The sequence below is a fragment of the Phacochoerus africanus genome, chromosome 16, assembly GCF_016906955.1.
Source record: "Phacochoerus africanus isolate WHEZ1 chromosome 16, ROS_Pafr_v1, whole genome shotgun sequence".
Taxonomy (NCBI): Eukaryota; Metazoa; Chordata; class Mammalia; order Artiodactyla; family Suidae; genus Phacochoerus; species Phacochoerus africanus.
In genome coordinates this window covers 17,538,424-17,561,730 of record NC_062559.1, presented here as the reverse complement: position 1 = coordinate 17,561,730, position 23,307 = coordinate 17,538,424, and the positions used below count along the sequence as shown (strand labels likewise).

Genomic DNA, 23,307 nt, shown 5'->3' with positions numbered 1-23,307 from the left:
TAAGAAGGAGAGAACTTTCTTTTTGCAAGAATTTTTAAAGTGCCATAAGCAAAGAAAAAAAGAAACTAGCTAATTTTCTAGGGTGGAGATTTTCAGCTAAACCCATCTGAAAAGACTTAAAAGCTAAAAGGTGGGGTTACCATTGCATTTCATAATTGCACATAAAAGAAAGAGATTAGAGAAGTTTCTGTAAGTTACATAGTCTCTGGCAAGTATACAAGTCATAGAGAACACAGTTTTTTTACATATGAATCCTTTGGAGAAGTATTTGTTTTCAGTGACTAATCAAGCAAAAGGGAATCCTGTATTCAGAATGAGATTAGAGTCAAAAGACAGAATTTATAGTAAAACTTACTTCATGAATTATAATCTGTTTGGACTCATGTAAAAGAAAACCCTAGTTTAAAAGTAAGGAAATGTTGGCATTCCCATTGTGACTCAGCAGTAATGAACCCTACTAGTATCCACGAGGATGCAGGTTCAATCCCTGGCCTCTCCCAGTGGGTTAAGGATCCAGCATTGCCATGAGCTGTGGTTTAGGTTTCAGACACTGCTCGGATCCTGCATTGCTGTGGCTGTGGTGTAGGCTGGCAGCTGCATCTCCGATTCAACCCCTAGCCTGAGAAATTCCATATGTCGCACATGTTGCCCTAAAAAAACAAAACAAAACAAAAAAGTAAGGAAATATTATACCACATAATAAAAGGTAAGGTAGATTTCATGTTAGTTGATTCAGGGATCCAGTTTCTTTATCTCTCTCAGCCCTGTCATTATAGAGTTGATATCATTCTTATACAGATGGGCTATAGAAATTGTGTACATTGCATACAGATATAAAATTTTCCAGAAGAATAAAAATAGGTTTTTCTTCTCTGATGTCTGTTTAGAAATAAGAGGACATTTCCTTGAAGTTCCCCCAGCGATACTCATGTTTAATTAAACTGTCCTTTTTAAGGGGCACAGGATTAGGGCTTGATAATAATTTGGGGTAGAATTGATGTCTGTGGGGAGTTTAGTCTCCATGACCATCATAGTATCTAATGTAACAACTGGTTACTATAGCATAACAACTCGTCTTAAGAAGGTTTGAGAGTTCCTGTTGTGGTTCAGTGACTAGTATGCAAGAGGACGCAGGCTTGATCCCTGGCCTCGCTCAGTGGGCTAAGAATCTGGCATTGCTGTGAGCTGTGGTATAGGTTGTGGATGCCGCTCAGATCTGGCATTGCTGTGGCTGTGGCATAGGCCAGCAGCTGTAGCTCCGATTGAGCCCCTAGCCTGGGAACGTCCATATGCCATGGGTGCGGCCCTAAAAAGCAGGAGAAAAAAAAAAGAATGAGGTTTAGAATTTATTAATGAAACAGATGCAGGAATTAAGCATAGTGAAATGTGAGTCCCAGCTGCACCACTTAAGAGCTCTGTGATTTGGGTTAATTCATTAATTTCTCCAAATATATATCTCCATATCTGTAAAATGAAGATGATAATGCCCAATTCATAAGGTTGTTTTAAAAATTAAATCAGATAAGTTAGATAGCACAGATTCTAACATTTACTATTCTATAAATATGTAACTGTTACTAGTACTTTTATCTCTGTGCAGTTTTGTATTCAAAGAAAACTAAAAATTTTCACTTTAAAGGATTAGTTTTGTTTTTTCCTGAAGATGCAAGGGCCTAGACCAAAATAGTTAGGAGTTCCCATTTCTGTCTGTAGCTTTTTTGTTTAGTAGTACAAAAATTGGGAAAACTTAGTAAGTTTAGTACCAGCTGCCACTAAAAAAGCTTGTTTAATTACATGATTGTGTCAACTAATACTTTGCTCTTTGTATTTGAGGTAACATGAAAACTGAAGTGACACATTTTATGAAAATGTGCTATGTTTTAGTGACATATTAGTAATTTTACTTAGTGTAGGCTTGTACATTTTGGTTTTTTGCCTTAATAAAAAAAAATGTAAGCTGTTAAGGTGTAATTATCTCTCATTCTTTAATATTTGCAGATGGCTTGTTCAATCAGTATATCAGTCAACAGGAATATAAGCCACGGTGGAGTCAGATCATTCCCAAAAGCACCAAAGGTAAGTCCTAACCTCTAGGTTGTGGGTCCTTTTTTTTTTTTTTAATCCAATTTTATCAGTTTCATGTGTATAGCAAAGTGAATCAGTCATACATATAAATATATCCATTCTTTTTTCCCCTATAGGTTATTACAAACTATTGGTAGATTGTCCTGTACTATATAGTAGGTTCTCATTAATCATCTATTTTATACAGTAAAGTGTTATTCCCCCCCCTCAATTCTTACCTCCCTCCCAACAGTTTCACCTGTGGTAACCAAAGGATTGGTTTTGAAGTCTGAGTTTGTTTCTGTTTCCTAAATAAGCTCTTCTGTATCATTTTTATTAGATTCCACATATAGATAATATCATATGATATTTATCTTTGACTTACTTCACTTACTATGATAATCTCTAGGTCCATCCATGTTGCTGCAGATGGCATTATTTCATTCTTTTTTATGGTTGAGCAGTAGTCTCTTGTATATATGTACCGTGCCTTCTTTATCCACTTCTCTGTTGATGGACATTTAGGTTGCTTCCGTGTGTGAACATTGGGGTACATGCATCTTTTCAAATTATGGTTTTCTGCAGATATGTCTCCAGGAGTGGGATTGCTGGATCATACCCTAGTTCTTTTTTTTTTTTTTTTGTCCTTTTTGTCTTTTTAGGGCCACACCCACGGCATGTGGAGGTTCCCAGGCTAGGGGTCTAATCAGAGCTATTGCCACTGGCCTATGCCACAGCCACAGCTACACCAGATCCAAGCCACATCTTCGACCTACACCACAGCTTACGGCAGTGCCGGATCCTTATCCTACTGAGCGAGGCCAGGGATCGAACCCAAAACTTCATGGTTCCTAGTCAGATTGGTTTTCGATGCGCCACGACGGGAACTCCCGTACCGCAGTTCTATATTTAGTTTCTTAAGGAACCTTCATACTATTCTCCATGGTGGTTTACATTCCCACCGTAGGTTGTGGGTGCTTTTGATTTAATGTCCCAGTTTCATTTGTCCCAAGGTCACTCAAGTCTCACAGTACCCTATTAATGAAAATCAAGTGTTTAAAACAAAACAAAAATTCTCAACTAGATGGCAGAGTTAGTTTATTAAAATTTTTCTTTTAAACCTTTTTGCTTTATGGCTATAACAGAAGGTTGGGCATCTTTTACACAAAATACCATCATTAACTGCTTTTTGTAGAATTGTAAATTTATAGGCTATTGTATTGTGATGCCAAACATGTGTCCCTGAAGAAGCTTAATCTCTGCAAAATTGCTCACTGAAGCTAATAGAGCTTATGAGAAAAGTGGAAATGGGACATAGCAGTCTAAATCTATGGAACTTTATAACCAGATACTAATAAAAACTAGTGTACTTATCCTAATAAAAATAAATACTAGTAGGCATTTACATTGAGCATCACAATAATTTTGTAGCCTTAAACCTTGGGTCTCATGCTTCTTTCTTTGAGCTGTGGACCCTATAGGACATTTGCTTCTAATAAAGACAATGTCTATCAAAACTTAAGATCTGATCCAAGATATAGTATTCTCCATTTTTTCAAGTGGGAGAACTTTTTGTCAAAGTACTCTCTGCCTTGTCAGACAGTTAACATAGTGGAAAGTGCTTGTATTTAAAGGAAGTCAATTCTGTGGATGTTCAGCTTTTGTCCTATGGTCTTTCGTATATTGTTAAGGCCTTCATTTTAATTGTGAGAAAGCTTTCCCCTGATAATATTAAACATTAGCATACTGAGAAAACTGCTTATGAGCCTCCATAATAGCGGAGTTAAATAAGCATCATTTTCCTATCTTATCACATATGATGTAATTTTCTTCAAAGAAGTGCATGTTGTAGCAAACAAACTGTAGTTGTATATTTGAAAACTGCATTAAATATGTAAAGTGCAAATGTATTGACAATAAATTTATAGTGTTTTCTTAATCTGTTCTTGAAAGTGGCAATACTGACTACTGATTAGAGGGAAGAAGAAAGAAAAAGGACAAAACTTCAAAACTAATGAGCTGCAAATTCTAAACTTAACTATTAAAAAGGAGAAAGAATTTGCAGGAAACTTCTGAATGATTAGTACTTGAATATAGATTCAGTTTTGCATTTTAGTTACAATAGGATAAGACTGAAATTTCAGTCTTTTTCATAATACCCCTGTGAAGTTAGTAAAAAGTTGGATGTACCGTATTTTACGTAGGAGAAAGCCGATGTAGGGAAAGTAATTAGCTAGAATAATACTAGCTAATATTCTATTCTCTAATAGAACCTCAGGTTTTCTGGTTTACCTCCAAGTCATAGAATCCTGTAACATCTTGAACCATGAAATGAAGTTACATCTTTATTATATAAGATTTGATATAAAGTAGGATTAGATATAAGGTGAATAATAGCTTTCTCTTTTAAAGTTTTTGATTATATTTAAACCTGCCTGTTAAACTTCGTGATGTAAGAATCAAAAAGAAGCAGATCTTACATTTTGTCAGGCAGTAGTCAGATAAACTTGTAGGTAAATTATGTGGGAACTGATTTCTGAAATATTGGCATAAAATTAATACGTCATTAATGTAAAATTAGATAGCCTCTTAGTTTTCAGTAGCTAGTATTATGAACTTTGAAACTGCTCATTATACTAATAAACCATGCCTAGAGTTACAAACATGCAATCTAATTCTGTAATTGTTTTCCATCTTCACTCCACTAGTTCAGAGATTTTTGTCTTAACTTTTTTTGTATATCCTGTGTTTTTGCTAATTTATGGCACTGGTCCTGAATGAATTGGAAATAGCTTCCAGTTGCATTAAGAGCCTGAAAGCAATTAGCAAAAAGAGCAAGATAATTATTATAAACTTAGTTATAAATCATATTTCTTTTATGAGTCTTCTTACTTATTCTTAATATTGAAAGAATAAATGTTTGATATTTTTACTACTCATTACAAACTTGTGATTGAAGTTACTCTGGATTTGAGATTGTTCTGTGTTCCTCCTTTAAAGAAAATATCTCTTCTACTTCAGGTGATGGAGAAGATAACCGACCAGGAATGAGAGGAGGCCATCAGATGGTTATTGATGTTCAAACAGGTAAGAAATACTTGCAATGGAAAGCAAATTCTTTAAAATAGTATACATCATTAAATGTCAGATAGTCATGAATACACTTCTTTCCATTAACAAAGGTTAAATGTCATTGGCTATAACCAAGTAGCAAAGAAAATAGGCATCAGCCATAGGTATAACATAAATGAGGCAATAGTCCATGAGAAAGGGGAGGCTACTGCACAAATGAAATTAGATAACCTAAAAGAAATGTAATGCACAGCCCCTTATAGCTGTGTGTGTCTGTGTGTGTGTGTGCGTGCACGTGCACGTGTGCACGTTTGTAGTTTTATATGTATTTGATTTTCATAGAAAATCAAATTTTCTTCATTTTTAGTGCATTTATAGTTTAATGCCATGATATGGGAATTGTTACAATAAAAGAATTAACATATTTTTAGAAAGAGAGAATATAAAATTAGATAGTTTTAAGTGTTGGTAGATCCATTAATTGCTAAACACTGTTCGCAAGCCTACCTTTTAAATTTTATTCTCTGACTCAATACTGAAAATTTTCCTTAGGTTTCTATAGCCTAGAACAGCTTAAATATCGTTATATTTAGAGATTAATGCTATAGTTTTAATAGGTTTCAAATTACTGTCTTGAAAAGCAAATAATACCAAGAATTTTGCATAATTTTATTATTTGGTTTTAGAAAGCTTTACCACATAGAATGCTAGGATCCACCCAAGTAATATTTTACTTTTTCCAAGTATAATAAAAACTATATTATATTACTGTGTTATGCTCATGATAGTGCTTCAGGAATAGTCATTTTGACGTTATAAAATAATTAGTAAAAGTTACTGTAGTGTACATAGTGATCTTCTAGGCATTAATGTATTTTCACAAATGTTTTGTGGGCAACAAGAGAGATTATAATATTTTATTTAAAATTAACTGCTAAATTTGTATAGTAACCTGTGAGCTTGTTTAGCAATATTATTAGGGTCTCTGAAAACAGTTCATTTTGAGGCATAGGAATTTGCTTTCCTAAACTTGACCCCGCCTCTCAAACCTCTTCCCACAGAAATAGGCTTGACTCAACTGAGTCTTAAAAGCATCTTTTTTCTTTTATTTTTTAATGATTTTTATTTTTTCCATTGTAGTTGATTTATAGTGTTCTGTCAATTTCTACTGTACAGCAAAGTGACCCAGTCATACACATATATATGTTCTTTTTGCTCACATTATCCTCCATCATATTTCATCTCAAGTGACTAGATATAGTTCCCTGTGCTATACAGCAAGACCTCATTGCTTATCCACTCCAAATGCAATAGTTTGCATTACTAACCCCACACTCCCAGTCCATCCCACTCCCTCCCCCTTCCCCTTGGCAACCACAAGTCTGTTCTCCAAGTCCATGAGTTTCTTTTCTGTGGAAAGGTTCATTTGTGCCCTATATTAGATTCCAGATATAAGTGATATCATATGGTATTTGTCTTTCTCTTTCTGACTTACTTCACTTAGTATGAGAGTCTCTAGTTCCATCCATGTTGCTGCAAATGGCTTATTTTGTGGTTTTTTTATGATTGAGTAGTATTCCATTGTGTATATATACCACATCTTCTTAATCCATTCATTTATCGATGGACATTTAGGTTGTTTCCATGTCTTGGCTGTTGTGAATAGTGCTACAATGTACATACAGGTGCATTTACCTTTTTCAATAAAAAGCATCCTTTTTTCCACCTGAGAGTTCAATAAATACCCATATGCTTATTTCTTAGCAAGATCTATATACAAATTGGTATTTTTAATCCAAAAAAGTTAAATACTGTGTGAAAAATTGTTTAGGTTGTCCTCTTTTGAACATAAAATGAGATTTATAATGCCATTCTTTTTTTCTCAGTCATAATGAAAATATTATTGAATCCTTTTTTAAAATTTGCTAATACTAAATAAAAAACATTTGTTTGAAAAGCTAATTTTCTAGACAAAATGCTATTTTTCTTAAATGTGAAAGTAATATGGTTTATATTACCATTTAAAGTTCCCTTTATTAGGGAACAGAAGGGATTTTCATAGGACTTATTTACTGTGTTGTTTATTATGGGATATGTACATGTGTAAGAGAAAAATTTTCTTTTTTTGGGATCCGTGATATTTGAAAATGGAAAATAAAAAGATTCAAATGATAGGCAAATGTCCTGACATAACTTAAGATGAACAGAGTCATTGAGGATTGAAAGTTAACTGTATGTGAATGTTGAGGTTGAAAGAGTTTAAATTCAAATGATCCCCTGTATGAGTAGTAGAGATGGTGTGTAAAACTATTGGCGTGGAATTCTTCCTTTTGAGAACTGGTGCTGCAGTTAGGTTTGGGATCCAGACTGAGGTAGAGGAAGAATGCAGCTTTTGAGGATTCAGGTGTCTGGAAGCAGAGAGACACGGAAGGAAAGATGCCCTAGGACGCAACCGTTTAAATCAGAAAAAGCTTTGAACTTTCATAAAGCTCTAGAATTGTGGTTTAGGTTAAGTTTAAACATGTGTCTGGTTGTGAGAACAGATAATCCAGGAATCTGCTATATCAAGAGAAAACAAAAGGAGTTTTTAAAATGCCATTCAGAAGTTTAGTAATTTTCACATCCAGCATTCCCAGTCTTTTGTTTCAGATAACCATTGCTGTTTTCCTTTCTGTCACCATGCTCCATCCTTTTGGTATTTCCTGGTTTTCTTTGATGAGGCTTCATAAATGGGCAGCCTTTAAGGAGGCCCATGATACTCTTGAAATGGTATGTAATAGTTTGTCTGTCCACCTTTGTGGAATTTATGAGAAGATTCATTACCTATATATTTTTAAAGAGTTAAATATCTCTATTAAGTTCTGACATTCCATGATAAGTAAATACTGCTGTTATGCATATAAAGTTTCAAATGTAATTCCTTGCTCTGCTTAAATGGGATTCGTTGTTGAAAAAATAGTGTTAACAGAATAAATGGTTGCCAGATTTCTTGTTACTAAATCTGAGGTGGCTGAGGAAGAAGTTAGTTAGTAGGCAGTGAAGTCAGAGAGGTAGTGAGGAACCATTGTGTTGACTTATTTTCTAAGTACTTTAGCCTTATTCTTACTGAGACAATGGAAGAAAGACATTGCTAGATTTTGAGAAATGCTGTGAACTGACTTTGCATTTTAACAAAATAAATTGTATGAAGTGCAGAAGCAGAGATACCTTTTAGGAAGCAAGTGCTTATCAGAGAAGTGATGATAGCATTGGTTTTTACTAGAATGGTGGTCAAAGTTTTGAGACTTGGTCAGATATTGGATGTGTTTTGAAGATGTCATATACACCTGACAGGATTTACTGATAAATTGGATATGAGGTGTGAGAGAAAGGAGTAGAGATGACTCAGGGTTTTGACATGAGCAGTTGGAAAAAATAGAATAGCCATTCCCTAAAATGGGTGAAACAGGGGATTAAGTATGGTGGGTTGTTTAGCAGCTTGATTTTAGACAGATTATGTTTGAGATGCCACTTAGGCAACCAAGTAGATATTTGAAGTAAGTGGTTAGATATATTAATTTGGCATTCAGGGGACAGGTCCAGGCAGAACAATCTTTTCCCTCTCTGTATTCATATAGCACTTTGTTTATTCTCTTATTTTTACTCCAGTGATTTCTGATTGTGTTAGAGCTGTGTGGGTAGGTATTGTGTTTCCCATTCCTCTCTATTCAGCTTTCTCCTCTCTACCTCCCATCCCCAGTAGTCTTACTGAGGAGGGGAAAGACAAGGATCTTGCATCGTTTTTATGGCCCCAGAACCTGGCTTGGAGTAGGTATGAACTAAATATTCACTGAATTAAATTGAAATTTTAAAATCCATTTTTCCTTTGAGTGGAAAGAAATATTTACTTGGAAACTGCACTCTGATACTGCTTTAAACCTTGATGAATGGATCATATTGTGATATTTTTCCGAGATGAATTTATGTTATTGGTTATATTTCAGTATATTTAAATTTTCTGATGATTCTTCTTGTTCTTTTCTAGTATATAGACTATATTTCCTTAAAGCTGTAGTTTTTATTACCTTGGGGTCTAGGTAAAGAAATTAAATGTTGGGAGTTCCCGTCGTGGCGCAGTGGTTAACGAATCCGACTAGGAACCATGAGGTTGTGGGTTCGGTCCCTGGCCTTGCTCAGTGGGTTAAAGATCCGGCGTTGCCGTGAGCTGTGGTGTAGGTTGCAGACGCGGCTCGGATCCTGCGTTGCTGTGGCTCTGGCATAGGCTGGTGGCTGCAGCTCCCATTGGACCCCTAGCCTGGGAACCTCCATACGCCGCGGGAGCGGCCCAAGAAATAGCAAAAAGACCAAAAAAAAAAAAAAGAAAAGAAATTAAATGTTACGTAGACTGCTTTTTTAGGGGAACATTTAGTGCTTTTTGATTTTATTTTGGGTGTAAGAGCAGAATCTAGGATATCTTTGGAATGTTTTTCTCTAGAAATTCTTCTATTTCTATTACAAAATTATTAATAGCATAATTTACCAAAATGGTTTCATACACTTTATTTCATCGTTTATGCACCAGAGCCTTCCTGTAACTCCTACCATTAGGTTGATTTTAATCATATTCAGAGATACAGTTCTCACTAAGTCTTTGAAAGAACCTTTTCTAGTCCAGCCTTATTGATGTAACAATCAAACATAGTGGTTAGAGGTTGAGTGGTCTGGTCGAGTAGTCTGGAAAGGAAGTGTATGCATGTATTAGACATACCTGGATTTGAATTCTGACTTTACCACTGACTTTTTGTTTGATCTTGAATGAGTTATAATGATAAAAATAGGAATAGTAAAGTTGTAAGAGTTGAACAAGGGAGTTCCCGTCGTGGTGCAGTGGTTAACGAATCCGACTAGGAACCATGAGGTTGCAGGTTCGGTCCCTGGCCTTGCTCAGTGGGTTAACGATCCGGCGTTGCTGTGAGCTGTGGTGTAGGTTGCAGACGCGGCTCGGATCCTGCGTTGCTGTGGCTCTGGCGTAGGCCGGTGGCTGCAGCTCCCATTGGACCCCTAGCCTGGGAACCTCCATATGCCACGGGAGCGGCCCTAGAAAAGGCAAAAAGACCAAAAAAAAAAAAAAGAGTTGAATGAAATAATGTCTTTTACGTATAAATTATATGTTATTTATATTTTTTCACATGCAGGGTTTTTTTTTTTCTGTCTTTTTAGGGCCGCACCTGTGGCGCATGGAAGTTCCCAGGCTAGGGGTTGAATTAGAGCTGTAGCTGCTGGTCTGTGCCACAGCAACACAGGATCTGAGCCATGTCTGTGACCTACACCACAGCTCATGGCAACACCAGATCCTTAATCCATTGAATGAGCCAGGGACTGAAACTGCATCCTTATGGATACCAGTCAGGTTCGTTACCGCTGAGCCACAACAAGAACTCCTATTTGCAATATGTTAATATACAAATATATACTGACAGGGTTCATTTTTATCCTGAATATGAATTTGTGTTTTTTAAACTTTTTAAAAATTTTTCACTTGTTTTTCTCTTGGTGTCTATAGTAAACTAGGAATTAAGCTAACTTCTTTCACAAGCTAGTAACTCTTCTCCTGCCTTTTCTTTTTGACAAGTGAATGTTATCTAACATTACGCTCACACTGTATCTTTGCATACTATATGCAGTCCATACTATTTCAATATGGAAAAATGTATTAAATTATGAAAATAGTGTGCCATCTTGTGGAGGATTATGCTAAAAATCAGAGTAGGAGGAGAGATAACTTCAGTTGGGCTCATAAAATAAAAAACCTGCTTCTTTGTGCAAAATCGTGTGAAGACAGTGATGATTTCTACCGTGTTTTTAGTGTGTATAAAATGTATAGGTTAGTTCTATTAGGAGTAAGTAGTTATAGGCTTTATTTAGTACTGATACCCCCCCCCCAAAAAAGATCTATACAAAGCATATGGTTGCATTTTAGTTTATGTGGCCTAAGTAATGACTGATAGATTCATTCAGTCAGTCTCTTAGAATGAAATTGGCTTGACAACTTCAACATAGGCTATTATTGGTCAGTTTACTTCCAGTCCTTCTCTTTCCTGGCTCTTCCTATTCAGTCAGGCCTGTGTGCTGCAGGTTTAGATCTGACTATGTAACATCTCTGCTTAAGATCTTCTGTTGCCACTATACTGTGGAGTCAAGTTCAAAGTCTGTATTATCATTTTAACCCATTCCATGATCTGGCCACTACCTATCTTTTTGACTTACCTCCAGTTCACTACCTTTTTTTGTTCTTTTAAAATGAACACTGTGTTTATTCATCACTTAGTTTTCTCCTCTGTGCATGCATTATTTAGTTCTCATGGTAGGTGTGCCATTTTTAGAGCTAAGGAAACCAACAATTAAGGAATTTGGTGGTGGTCACACAGCTGTGGTGATAGAGTGGTAATTCCATCCAAGATGTGCCTCACGTTAGAGTCTGTGTATTTTGTTTGTTAATTTTTTGTTTGTTTTGTTTTTTGCTCTTTGGGGGCCACATCCATGGCATATGGAAATTCCCAGACTAGGGTTCGAATCAGAGCTGCAGCTGCTGGCCTACGCCGTAGCAACACCGGATTTTAGCCATGTCTGTAGCCTACATCACAGCTCATAGCAACGCTGGATCCTTAAGCCACTGAGCAAAGCCAGGGATCAAACCCACATCCTCATGGATACTAATTAGGTTCGTTAACACTCAGCCACAGTGGGAACTCCTAGAGTCTGTGTCTTTTAAGACACTTTATGTGTTTTTCTGTCTCTGTACTTTGTTTTACTTCTTTACTCTGCTTGAAAAGTCCTCTTCTCTGTCCTTCATTCTACCAACAAAGCCACCTTCTGATGCATAGATTAGATCACTGTCACCATGAAGTTTTCCTGAGTCCCCTCCATCTGGTGTATTCTCTTCCTTTATTTGAACCTCCATGGTGCTTTTTACCTTTTAACTTTCTTATGTCACTTAGTCTACACTGCATTATGGTGATTTATATACTTGTTTTATATGCTTGACTAGATTGTAAGCTCCTAGAGGATAGAGGCTGTGTCTGTTTTAATTCTCTAAAATGCCTTGCCAGTTCAGATTGATACTCAAAAAATACCGACTGAACATTCCTATGAATCTGGAAGAAATAGGTAGCCTCTGTAGCCTGTGCTCCTTTACGAAAAAACCATAGAGAAAGGGCTGCTGCTTGAGGAGGATTGTACTGCCCCAGGGATGTACATTAATTGTTATATAACCTGTAAGCATGAGAATGGACATCCAGTAAACCAAACTACTGCCCTGTTGCAAATAATAGCATTTTTCTTTTTCGTTCTTAATTCTCAGTACAGTTCTATATGATTATTTCTGTAATCTTTAAAGGTTTTTTATATCCCTACTTTTGCTGGGTTTGTTTCTAAATAATTTTTCATCTCTGAGTGATTTAACTTAAATCACTAGATGATTTAATTAAAATTTTGTTATGCATTCATTCAGGTATGTCGGAAGGTCCTGTTTCCATCTGATGCATTCAGTTTTACTATTAAACTTAAACTGGGACCACAAAGCATTCATGAACGAGAATGACATCTTGGATTAATTCCATTGGGATGCTTGCTCTGTGCCAGATTTTATTTTGCTCAGCTATCAATGAGGCTGTTGTGGAAATGTGGGTTTTCTTTGCTGTGAGAATTTATGTGTACAAAGAGACCTGCTTTTCAGAGAGAACATTGAGAACCCAGAGCCCAAGAGGAAGGGTTATTAAAGTTAATGAACCAGGGTAACCTTATCCAGAGGGTGCCCAGAAACACTATAAAACAGAAGGTCAATTGCAATTGCTATTTTAGTTATATACCCCGTACCTTTCCAGGCTTCAGGATTTAACAAGGTTAATTGCCTTTATAGTGAAGCCTTGGCAAATAATTTTTAAGCCAGATGAAAATTCCTTAATTTTTTTCTTGTAAAATTACCATATGCCATTTGGGAAACAGAATGTTACTTAACTAATGATAACGGATTGTTTTATACCTCTGAGATATGGCAGTTTTTTAATAGTTTAAAATAATTTCTGTTATTTCACATTTGTACAGAGCAAAAAGTGTTCTAGGTACTGAGTTAGACATGGAACAGATACAGTAATCCTGTCTTATTGCATCTTTGGTACTTAGTAACTACAAAGCTTTGGGGGTTTGTTTTGGGGGGGGGTGTGCATGTTCTAAAGTTGGAATGCTGTTCACGCTTGTCAGCCTTCAGAATGTTTTCCAGTAACTTACATCTGAAGAACTTCACCACAAACTGAGAGTTTTGTAAATGAAAAAACCAAGACCCATTACCCAGTCAGCACTAGAACTCAGTCCTGTTCCAGTGGTCTCTTACCCAGAAGCATTATTTTGATTTCCTCTAGGTTCTTTCACTTAGCAAATTCACTTAGAGTTTGAAATTATATAAAAATATGACAAAAATCTCTTAGAAGAAAGCTCTATGAATGGCAAGAATTTTCTTAAATGATGCTACAGTATTTCCAGGTGCACTGTGCATCGTAACTATTCGGGATGGGATGTAATTTGGATGACAGTCTCCGTGTATATAGGCCTAGGGCATGTCAATTACATAGTAGATGGCCTTGTAGTTTTCATGTAATGTGTTATTTTCTTTCTTTTTTTTTTTTTTGTCTTTTGTCTTTTTTGTTGTTGTTGTTGTTGCTATTTCTTGGGCCGCTCCCACGGCATATGGAGGTTCCCAGGCTAGGGGTCCAATCGGAGCTGTAGCCACCGGCCTACGCCAGAGCCACAGCAACGCGGGATCCGAGCCGCATCTGCAACCTACACCACAGCTCACGGCAACACCGGATCGTTAACCCACTGAGCAAGGGCAGGGACCGAACCCGCAACCTCATGGTTCCTAGTCGGATTCGTTAACCACTGCGCCACGACAGGAACTCCGTAATGTGTTATTTAACTTAAAAAATTTGGTGGGCATGTGTAACTAGCAGACATAAGATATTTTCAAAGAGGGAAATATTTAAAGAAAGAAAGGCGCTGTTATTCTGTAAAGAAAGGTGGTTGATACTCAGTGTTTTGTCTTAGAAATTTTCACTAGTCAGTGAGCAAGAAATAAGTTTTGTCACAGTGATAAAGTCCATGGATATAATAGACATCTCAGACTTAAGGAGAAACCAAATTCTCAGGATACCTAGAATGACTTGAAGGTCAATTTCTGAGGAGTTAAACCTACCACAGTATATTTGGAAAACTTTCCACCAGTTTCCATGGAAATACGAAGTCTGTGCTTTATTCTTAAGGTACCTAACTGTAACTCATAGCCGTTTTAACCATTGTTTTTGGTATTGTAATAGAAAACAGACTTAATGTGGAACTTTTTCAGAAATAGCTAGATGTATTTATATTTTGCACTGTATATTCCCTCTTAATTTTTAAAAACAATCTGAAGCTCCATAGTTTTGAAGCTGGTAAATGTAAACTTTTCATGGCTTAATGGAATCTCCTAAACTGACTGTACATCAAGTTTCCTTCAAAGTATTGACTTTTTTTTTAACCCACTGAAGATCTTTGGAGTCAGAATCTTAGGGGATGCCTCTTAGTTATATTTATATTTATGAATCTATCAAACTCCTGGTTCTGCCACAGACTTTCTATGTGCTCATGGTTAGGAAATACTGATATTTATTTTGGAATGTTACCAGTTTAAAAACCTCATGTTTAAGTATACTTAGATATACCTTCCTAAGTGATCTTAGAAGCAATTGGCTAGATCTGGGTGCCTGTACTTAAATTTGTCCTTAGGTTTATTTTTTACACATATTTTTCTAATTTTCATAGAGACCGTTTATTTGTTTGGTGGCTGGGATGGAACACAAGATCTTGCTGACTTCTGGGCATACAGTGTGAAGGAGAACCAGTGGACATGTATCTCTAGAGACACTGAGAAAGAGGCAAGTTCTCAGACTTTTCATCCATCTGTATTACGATAGGGGTGTGGGCATACACTTCTTTTTCTGGATGATTTGTATTCTTTTCTAATGTCTGTCAGCAGTGGTAGCAGATGAATTTGTGATGAACAAGTTTTGTTTAAGTAGTCTTGCATTTCAGCTTCTATACCTGGTTCTTCAACTACTGGTACCTGAACAAATCTATTTTATGGAGATAAATAGAAATGGGTATCTAATATAATTTAGTTTTTAACCACTTTAGTTAAAATGTAACTGTGTAATTAACTATCTTTTTCCTCATGTCCCTGTCACCTTTACTCTTATTATGTTGTGAGCCGCAAGGGAAGTCCCCTTTACTCTTTATTTTGAACATTTATCTTATTTTTATTTCCTCTGGAAAAAATGTGCTTTAGATTTCTTCACTACCTCACTATTTTGGCTTCTCACTATTTGATTGTATTGTCAGTTTTCACAGATGATATATATTTAAGCTAAAATTGTATGTATGTATTCGTGTATGAGTGAATAGAATGGCTTGAATTTCTGGCTTTAAACTAAATAAGTTGGAGTTCCCGTCGTGGCGCAGTGGTTAACGAATCCGACTAGGAACCATGAGGTTGCGGGTTCGGTCCCTGCCCTTGCTCAGTGGGTTAACGATCCCTGGCGTTGCCGTGAGCTGTGGTGTAGGCTGCAGACGTGGCTCGGATCCCGCGTTGCTGTGGCTCTGGCATAGGCCGGTGGCTACAGCTCCGATTCGACCCCTAGCCTGGGAACCTCCATATGCCGCGGGAGCGGCCCAAAGAAATAGCAAAAAAAAAATAATAATAAAAAAATAAACTAAATAAGTACGTAATTGTACATTGATATAAACCACATATTCATATATTATTTTTTCAAATCTTCGTAGAATTTTTAATGTACTCTTCGATCTAAGCACTTTGGAATTACAAGGTGAAAAATAAACTGTAACAAATTGTAGTAGCTGCAGATGAAAAGGGGAGAAAAAGACCTAATTCAAAACCACTGATTTTAATCTAGGAAGGCCATTTTTTTAAAAATCTGTTGTTATGTCTTTAATCTTAGAAAATTGAACTCTTGGTTACTTGGTGTGTTCCATTGTTAATCATTTGGATAGTTTTTATCTTTTCAAAGAGATCTTAAAATTCTGCTTTCTAGTTATTATCCCTGTAAAATGGCCTTTGCCTTTCAGCATTAAAGTACCATTTTCTAAAATGATTATTTCTGTCCTCAACAAAAAATAAAGACAGATCTTAAAAGAATACCTATCTTACTTTTCTTAAACTATTTTAGATGTAGGTTGATTGTATCTGTAATTATTCTCACAAGAAGCTTGGGATTCATGCTGAAATCCTCCCTCTTCTTCATTGGATAAATCTAATTAGTGCCTCAGTTCCATCAGTTCTAGCACCCAAACTTACGTTTCAGATGTCTCTTCTCTATTCCTTTTGGCACTAATTCCAACTTTATAGTTTCTTTCTTAAACTTTTTGCCTCCATTATTGATCTCAAGATCTATTCTCCATTCATTAGCACAGTCTTCTAAGAAAACATTTGGCCATTTTAAGCGACGCCTCTGCTTAAACCACGTGGTTAGCTTCAGTCCCTATTTCAGTTAGCTGTGCATTCTATATAGTACATTACAAGCATACGCAAACTTTAGTGACGTATAGTAATAGGCATTTACTTTGTTCATAAGTCTATAAATGGACTGGGTGATTTTTGGTTTTGGCTGGGTTCACTCATCTGTTGGGAGTCAGCTGGTACTACTAAGCTCTGTTTTACCTAGTCACTCACCTTCCTGTTGGCTCGCTGAATTTTGTTCTTATGCACTGGTAGGATTACAAGGGGGATGAAGCAGGCATATGTGCTTCATTAAATTTGTTATTCTCTTTTCCCAAAAGAAGTCATGTGACCAAATCCACAGTTATTGGTTGGTGGGCAGCACTGTCAAAGGGCATAGATGCTGGGAAGTGTGAGTAATCACAACAACAATAAAGAAGTTTAGCTACCTTAGTTCCTTTTGCTTAGAGTAAAAACTTCAAGTTTTTCGTCATGATTTGATCCCCATCTACTCATTTTTTTGGCTTTAGGTGCTATCCTTACTTCTAGTTGCTAAAATTTATTCAGCATTCTCATCTGTGTCCTTTGGAATGGTGTTTTCCCTGTTTGGAATTAACAGAGGCTCCTCATCACATGCATCCAGCTTTTACCTAGTAAATGCCCACTTACTTTTTAAAACTCTGTGAAGATTTCACTTCCTCTGGAACCTTTCTTGACTTCCCTAACCAGAATTAGAAGCATTATTAATTCTGCTATGTCCACTTAATGCCTTATATTCCTTGCATGGGTCTACTATAATGATTGGTTTACGTTTTTTTGGTTTTTTGTTTGTTTGTTTTTCCTTTTTTGGCTGCCCTGAAGCATATGGTGCTCCCGGGCCAGAGATCAGATCTGAGCTGCAGTCTCGACCTAATCCAGTGCTGCAGCAACACTAGATCCTTAACCCACTGTGCTGGGCCAGGGATCGAACCTATGTCCCAGAGCTCCTAAGACGCCACCAGTCCTGTTGTGCCACAGCGGGAGCTCCTATATTTTCATTTCCCTGTGGAGATGCTGAATTCCTTACAGCATGAATCTTATGCATACGCTTTGATGACTAGTTGAAATAAGTTAAATGATAAGTTAATGCTGGAGAAAAAAGATGATAAATACAAAATTCAGGGGAGTTGTTGCTTTGGCAAGAGAAGGGGATGGATTACAGGGGGCCTCAAAGGTAGTATCAGTGTTCTACTTTTGAAGTTGGGCGTGGATATTAATTTTTTTTTACTATTTACATATAAGTAATGTTTAGAATTCAATTAATACTTATTTAAAACTAGTACTGGGAAAATATAGAAATTATCTTGATGAAAACACTTTGTTTCTGTCATTTTGAGGTCAGTAGAGATAGCTAAGTAAAGTGGTGATCCAGTACTGGAAACCAGATTTATTATAGTTTATTACTATTTTATTCATTTAAATACCTAAAAATCTTTTTGTTGTTCCATCAGTGACGTGAATGAGAATATATGGCTTTAGGAAAATGCACACTTATTCCTTCCAAAACTGAACAGTTAGAATTTCATGTATCTAATTTTGTTTTCTACACCAGTAAGTATAATTTTTATTGTTTCATGATGTTCTAGTGCATGGTTTAAAAGTATGATATTAAAAAAGAAAAATTACTATGAATAAAATAAATAAGCAACAAGGGGAAATATAACCATTATTTTCTGATAACTTTAAGTGAAGTATAATCTATAAAAATCATAAATCACAAAAAAGCAAAAATAATTTAATTCACTTTAATTTACTTAAATATGTATCTACTTAGCACAGGCAGTAGCTTGAAAGATAATAGAATGGCTTAGCTCTTAGAATAATTTAAAGTTAATTTTAAATGTTTATGTAGATACATGGATAAGTTTTTATAGGTTCAAACAAATTGTATAATTTTGCATTTTTATAAATCTCTTTAATGTCTAGCTTGGTGGAACATAGCCAGATTCTCATACATGTTTGTGCACTTAATCTCTTACATCATGGTGTTTTGTGTGAAATATATGAAGAAAATTGGACCTCATATTGATACATTGTTGGAAAGTCTTATTTTAATAGCAGCCTTTTTATATAATAGCACATGTTCTTTTTTCATCTTCTACCCCACATTGACAAGTTGTTGTCTCTTAAAGGTAATTGCACTATAGACCCTAATGCAGTGTTTTGTATTACAGTACATTGTAGACCCTCAGCTAATATGGTTTTTTTTTTTTTGTCTTTTTGCCATTTTTTGGGCCGCTCCCGCAGCATATGGAGGTTCCCAGGCTAGGGGTCGAATCGGAGCTGTAGCCACCTGCCTATGCCAGAGCCACAGCAACGCGGGATCCGAGCCGCGTCTGCGACCTACACCACAGCTCACGGCAACGCCGGATCCTTAACCCACTGAGCAAGGCCAGGGATCCAACCCGCAACCTCATGGTTCCTAGTCGGATTGTTAATCACTGAGCCACGACGGGAACTCCCTCTCAGCTAATGTTTTTAATTCTCTTAACATTAAAATCCACTGAACTGTGTTGCTCATTAAATTGATCTTTTACCCATGTTTTTATTTTCTAATCATGTGTTTGTCACTTAAAAAATATCGGTTCCCTGAGTTGCGCACGTATTCCAAATGTTGACATGTTTTATTATAAAACACCCCACCCAAACCATATTTGTTAATATCAATTTCATTTAAAAAGCCTTTTAAATATTGGGAAGGTGTCAAGATCACAGTGGCAGTTAAAAGTTTTCTAAAATTCTAATTTTTGCCTTAAAATGTGCATTTTATTATTGACAACAAATTTTGTCAGTTATTTTTCTTCAAAATAGCATACTTCATTCATCTTTCAGAAAATGCCTGAAATAACCATACTGGATTTGTTAGAGTTTTTTTTTGAGGGGGGGTTAATTTTTTTATTATAGTTGATTTACAATCTTCTGTCAATTTCTGCTATACAGCAAAATGACCCGGTTGTACATACATTCTTTTCCTCACACTATCTTCCATCATGTTCCATCACAAGTGATTAGATATAGTTCCCTGTGCTGTACAGCAGGATCTCATTGCTTATCTACTCTAGATGCTATAGTTTGCATCTACTAACCCCAAACTTCCAGTCCATCCCACTCTTTCCCCCTCCCCCGTGGCAACCACAAATCTATTCCCCATGTCCATGAATTCTTCATTTTCTTTTGAGTAAATATTGTGTTTCATGGGAAAAATCTTGCAACTCAATTGCATAGTGCTTTTCCTCCAAACAGGCATCATATATCAAGTAGTAGTATTTATAGTTTTCGAAATCTTTAATTCTGCCTTAATAGAAGGCAGCTGGATTCATGTCTACTTCTGCATTCATTCTGTTGCTGCATAAAAAGTCATATAGCCTCTGAAAAATAGCACATACATTTAAGTGTAAGAGCAAAAAGACAAAATTGGAGTTCCCGTCGTGGCGCAGTGGTTAACGAATCCGACTAGGAACCATGAGGTGGCGGGTTCGGTCCCTGCCCTTGCTCAGTGGGTTAATGATCCGGCGTTGCCGTGAGCTGTGGTGTAGGTCGCAGACGCGGCTCGGATCCTGCGTTGCTGTGGCTCGGGCGTAGGCTGGCAGCTATAGCTCCGATTCAATCCCTAGCCTGGGAACCTCCATATGCCGTGAGAGAGGCCCAAGAAATAGCAACAACAACAACAACAAAAAGGCAAAAGACAAAAAAAAAAAGCAAAATTTTTTCATCTTAGTATTGTTATGAAAATAACTTTGTGGATTCCCTGAAGTGTCTTAAGAGATCCCAGACTGAGGTGAGACCCGCTGCTTTAATACACATTCCCTATTCTCATATAGACAGTTATCCCAATAATGCCTTAGTAATGTCTTTATAGGTGTCTCATTGTTACCCCCGACCTCTATACCTGACCCAGGACTCAATTCATGATTATGTGGTGCATTTCAGTGTCATTTTCTTTTTTTCTTTCTTTTTTAATTTATTGAAGTATAGTCGATTTACAGTGTTGTGTTATCAGTGTCATTTTCTTTAGTGTCTTTTAATCAGAAACAGTTCCTTCTCCTTGTCTTTCTTGACTTTGGCATTTTTGAAAAATACAGGGCAGTTGTTTTGTAGAATACCCCTCAGTTGGGTCTCTCTGATCTTTCTCTAGGATTTGATATAGGTTAAGCATTTTTAGCAGGAATGCCTTGTGGAGGACATTGGGTTCTCTTCAGAATAGTATCAGGAGGCAGGCATATTATGTCAGTTTGTTTGATGTTAGCTTTGATCACATGGTTAAGAGGGTGCTCACCAGATTTCCCACTCTATAGTTAATAAGTAATTTGTAGGGAAGCATTTTGAGATTAAGAAAATATTCTGTCACTCATCAGTCTTTCATCTTTTTAGGATCCCTTGTTGAAACTATTAAAGCTTTTCCCAAAGTGGTTGTACTATTTTATATTTCTTGTAGAGATATATGAGAATTCCGGTTGCTCCCTATCTTCTTTCCTATTGTATAGCTTTGGCACCTTTCTGAAAAATCAGTTGAGCGTGTAAGTATATGTCTCTTTTTAGACACTCTAATCTGCTCCATTATCTTCTGGTCTATTCAAGTGACACTCCTTCAGGTCAGGCCTCCTTGTTTTGGTTTGTTGTTGGGGTTTTTTGTTTTGTTTTGTTTTGTTTCATTTTAGGGCTGCATCTGCAGCATAAGGAAGTTCCCAGGCTAGGGCCTGAGTTGGAGCTACAGCCTATACCACAGCCACAACAATGTGGGATCCTACCTACATCACATCTCACAGCAATGCTGAATCCTCAACCCATTGAACGAGGCCAGGGATTGAACCCAAGTCCTCGTGGATACTAGTTGAGCCACAACAGGAACTCCACAGGTCAGGCCTCTTTGCTCCTCTTTTTAAAAATTATTTTGACTCTTCTTTACATCTCCATATAAATTTTGGAATCATATTGTCAGTTTCTAAAACTGTTGGAATTATGATTGGAAATATGTTTAATCTGTAAAGCAATTTGGAGAGAATTAATATCTTAATGATATTGGACCTTCTAATCCATGAACAGGGTTCAGTGTCCATTTATTTCAGTTTCATTCATTATCTCTCAGCAGTTGGAGTTTACAGATTGGAGGTCTCTTTTATTTTTATTAAACGGATGCCAGTGCATTTTGTTTTTTCATGCTTTTATAAATTTAACAATTTTTTAAATTTCAATTTGTTTGCTGCTAATACACTGAAGTAAATTGGTAATTTAATATTGCCTTTGTATCATATCACTTTTCTACATCCACTTATTATTTCTAATAGTTTCTGTTTTGTCTACATCGATTTCCTTGGATACTTTAAACGAACAATCCTGTCATCTGTAAATAGACAATTTTCTTTCTTCCTTTTAACACTTTTTTTCTTTCATAGCTTTTAATTTTATTTTTTATTGCTTTATTGCGCTGACTCGGACTTGCAGTACAATGTTAACTAGAAGAAGTAAGAATAGACATCCTTATTTTGTTTCAGGTCTTAGCAGGAAAGCATTCTTTATTTCACTCTTCAGTGAAAAATTAGGTTTAGGATTTTTATACATTCTTTACAGATTGATGAAGTTCGTTTATATTCTTCCTCATGAAAATGTGTTGAATTTTATCGTGTGTTTTTTCTCTTTATAATTAAGATCATATTTTTCCCCTTTATTTTTTTAATGTGACGGATTACTTGATTGATTTTCAAATGTAAAATTGACTGTATTTCTGAGATAAACCCTCTTTTGTTGTGAAATATCCTTTTTTTTTTTTTTTCTTTTTTTCTTTTTAGGGCCGTACCTGCGACATATGAAAGTTCCTAGGCTAGGGATCGATTCAGAGCTGCAGCTGCCAGCCACAGCCACAGCCACAGCCACGCCAGATCCAAGCTGTATATGTGACTTATACTGCAGCTCCCAGCAATGCCGGAACCCTAACCCACTGAGCAAGGCCACGGATCCAAACCTCATCCTCATGGATACTAGTTGGGTTCATTACCACTGAACCATGATGGAAACTCCATGTCCCTGTTCTTAAAGTATACTAGCTGAAGACTACCGATGTATTGTTTTTCCTCTTCCTCCTTTGTAATATTGTTACCTGCTTTCAATGTTAAGTACATAAGTTGGGAATGAATAGAATACCAATTAAAATTTTTTCTTTGTCATCTTAATCAATTTAAAGAAGTTATTGTATTTTCTCTCCCTTTAAAAAAAAATTAGGCTTGCTAGTGGTTTGTTAATCTTTAAATAAACAACTTTATTAATTTTCTTGATTTTTTTTTTAACTGTTCTCGCCTCTTAATTTCTATTCTTATCTTTATTACCCTTTTCTCTTCTTAGGAAATAATTTGATCATTTTCATAGCACTTGTACTAATTAAGCTGAAGCAAGAAGTTCTGTTATTTTACTCTTAAAATCTCAGAATTCACACTCTAGGAAATATGACATAGATTCATTATATGTTATCTCTGTTTGTTTTTCAGATTATTTAATTACAGGGGAAATCCTTTCTTAAATTTCTACCTTATCTGCTGAAGATTTTCCTTGATAGAAATCTTTTAAGATAATTTAAAAAATGGTAATTAGTATGAATACTAAATCACAGATTCAATCAA

At 36.1% G+C, this 23,307-nt stretch overlaps 1 protein-coding gene across 4 annotated transcripts in view; it reads left to right on the top strand.

The window, feature by feature from the left end:
- The window catches only part of MKLN1 (muskelin 1), a 165,711-nt gene that overhangs the window by 80,479 nt on the left and 61,925 nt on the right, over positions 1-23,307 (top strand). For all 4 annotated transcript variants that reach the window (XM_047763694.1, XM_047763693.1, XM_047763695.1 and 1 more), the window contains 3 exons: positions 1,999-2,076; positions 5,086-5,151; positions 14,968-15,080. In XM_047763694.1, the coding sequence (XP_047619650.1) occupies positions 1,999-2,076; positions 5,086-5,151; positions 14,968-15,080 (257 nt within the window). The remainder of the gene's footprint in view (positions 1-1,998; positions 2,077-5,085; positions 5,152-14,967; positions 15,081-23,307) is intronic.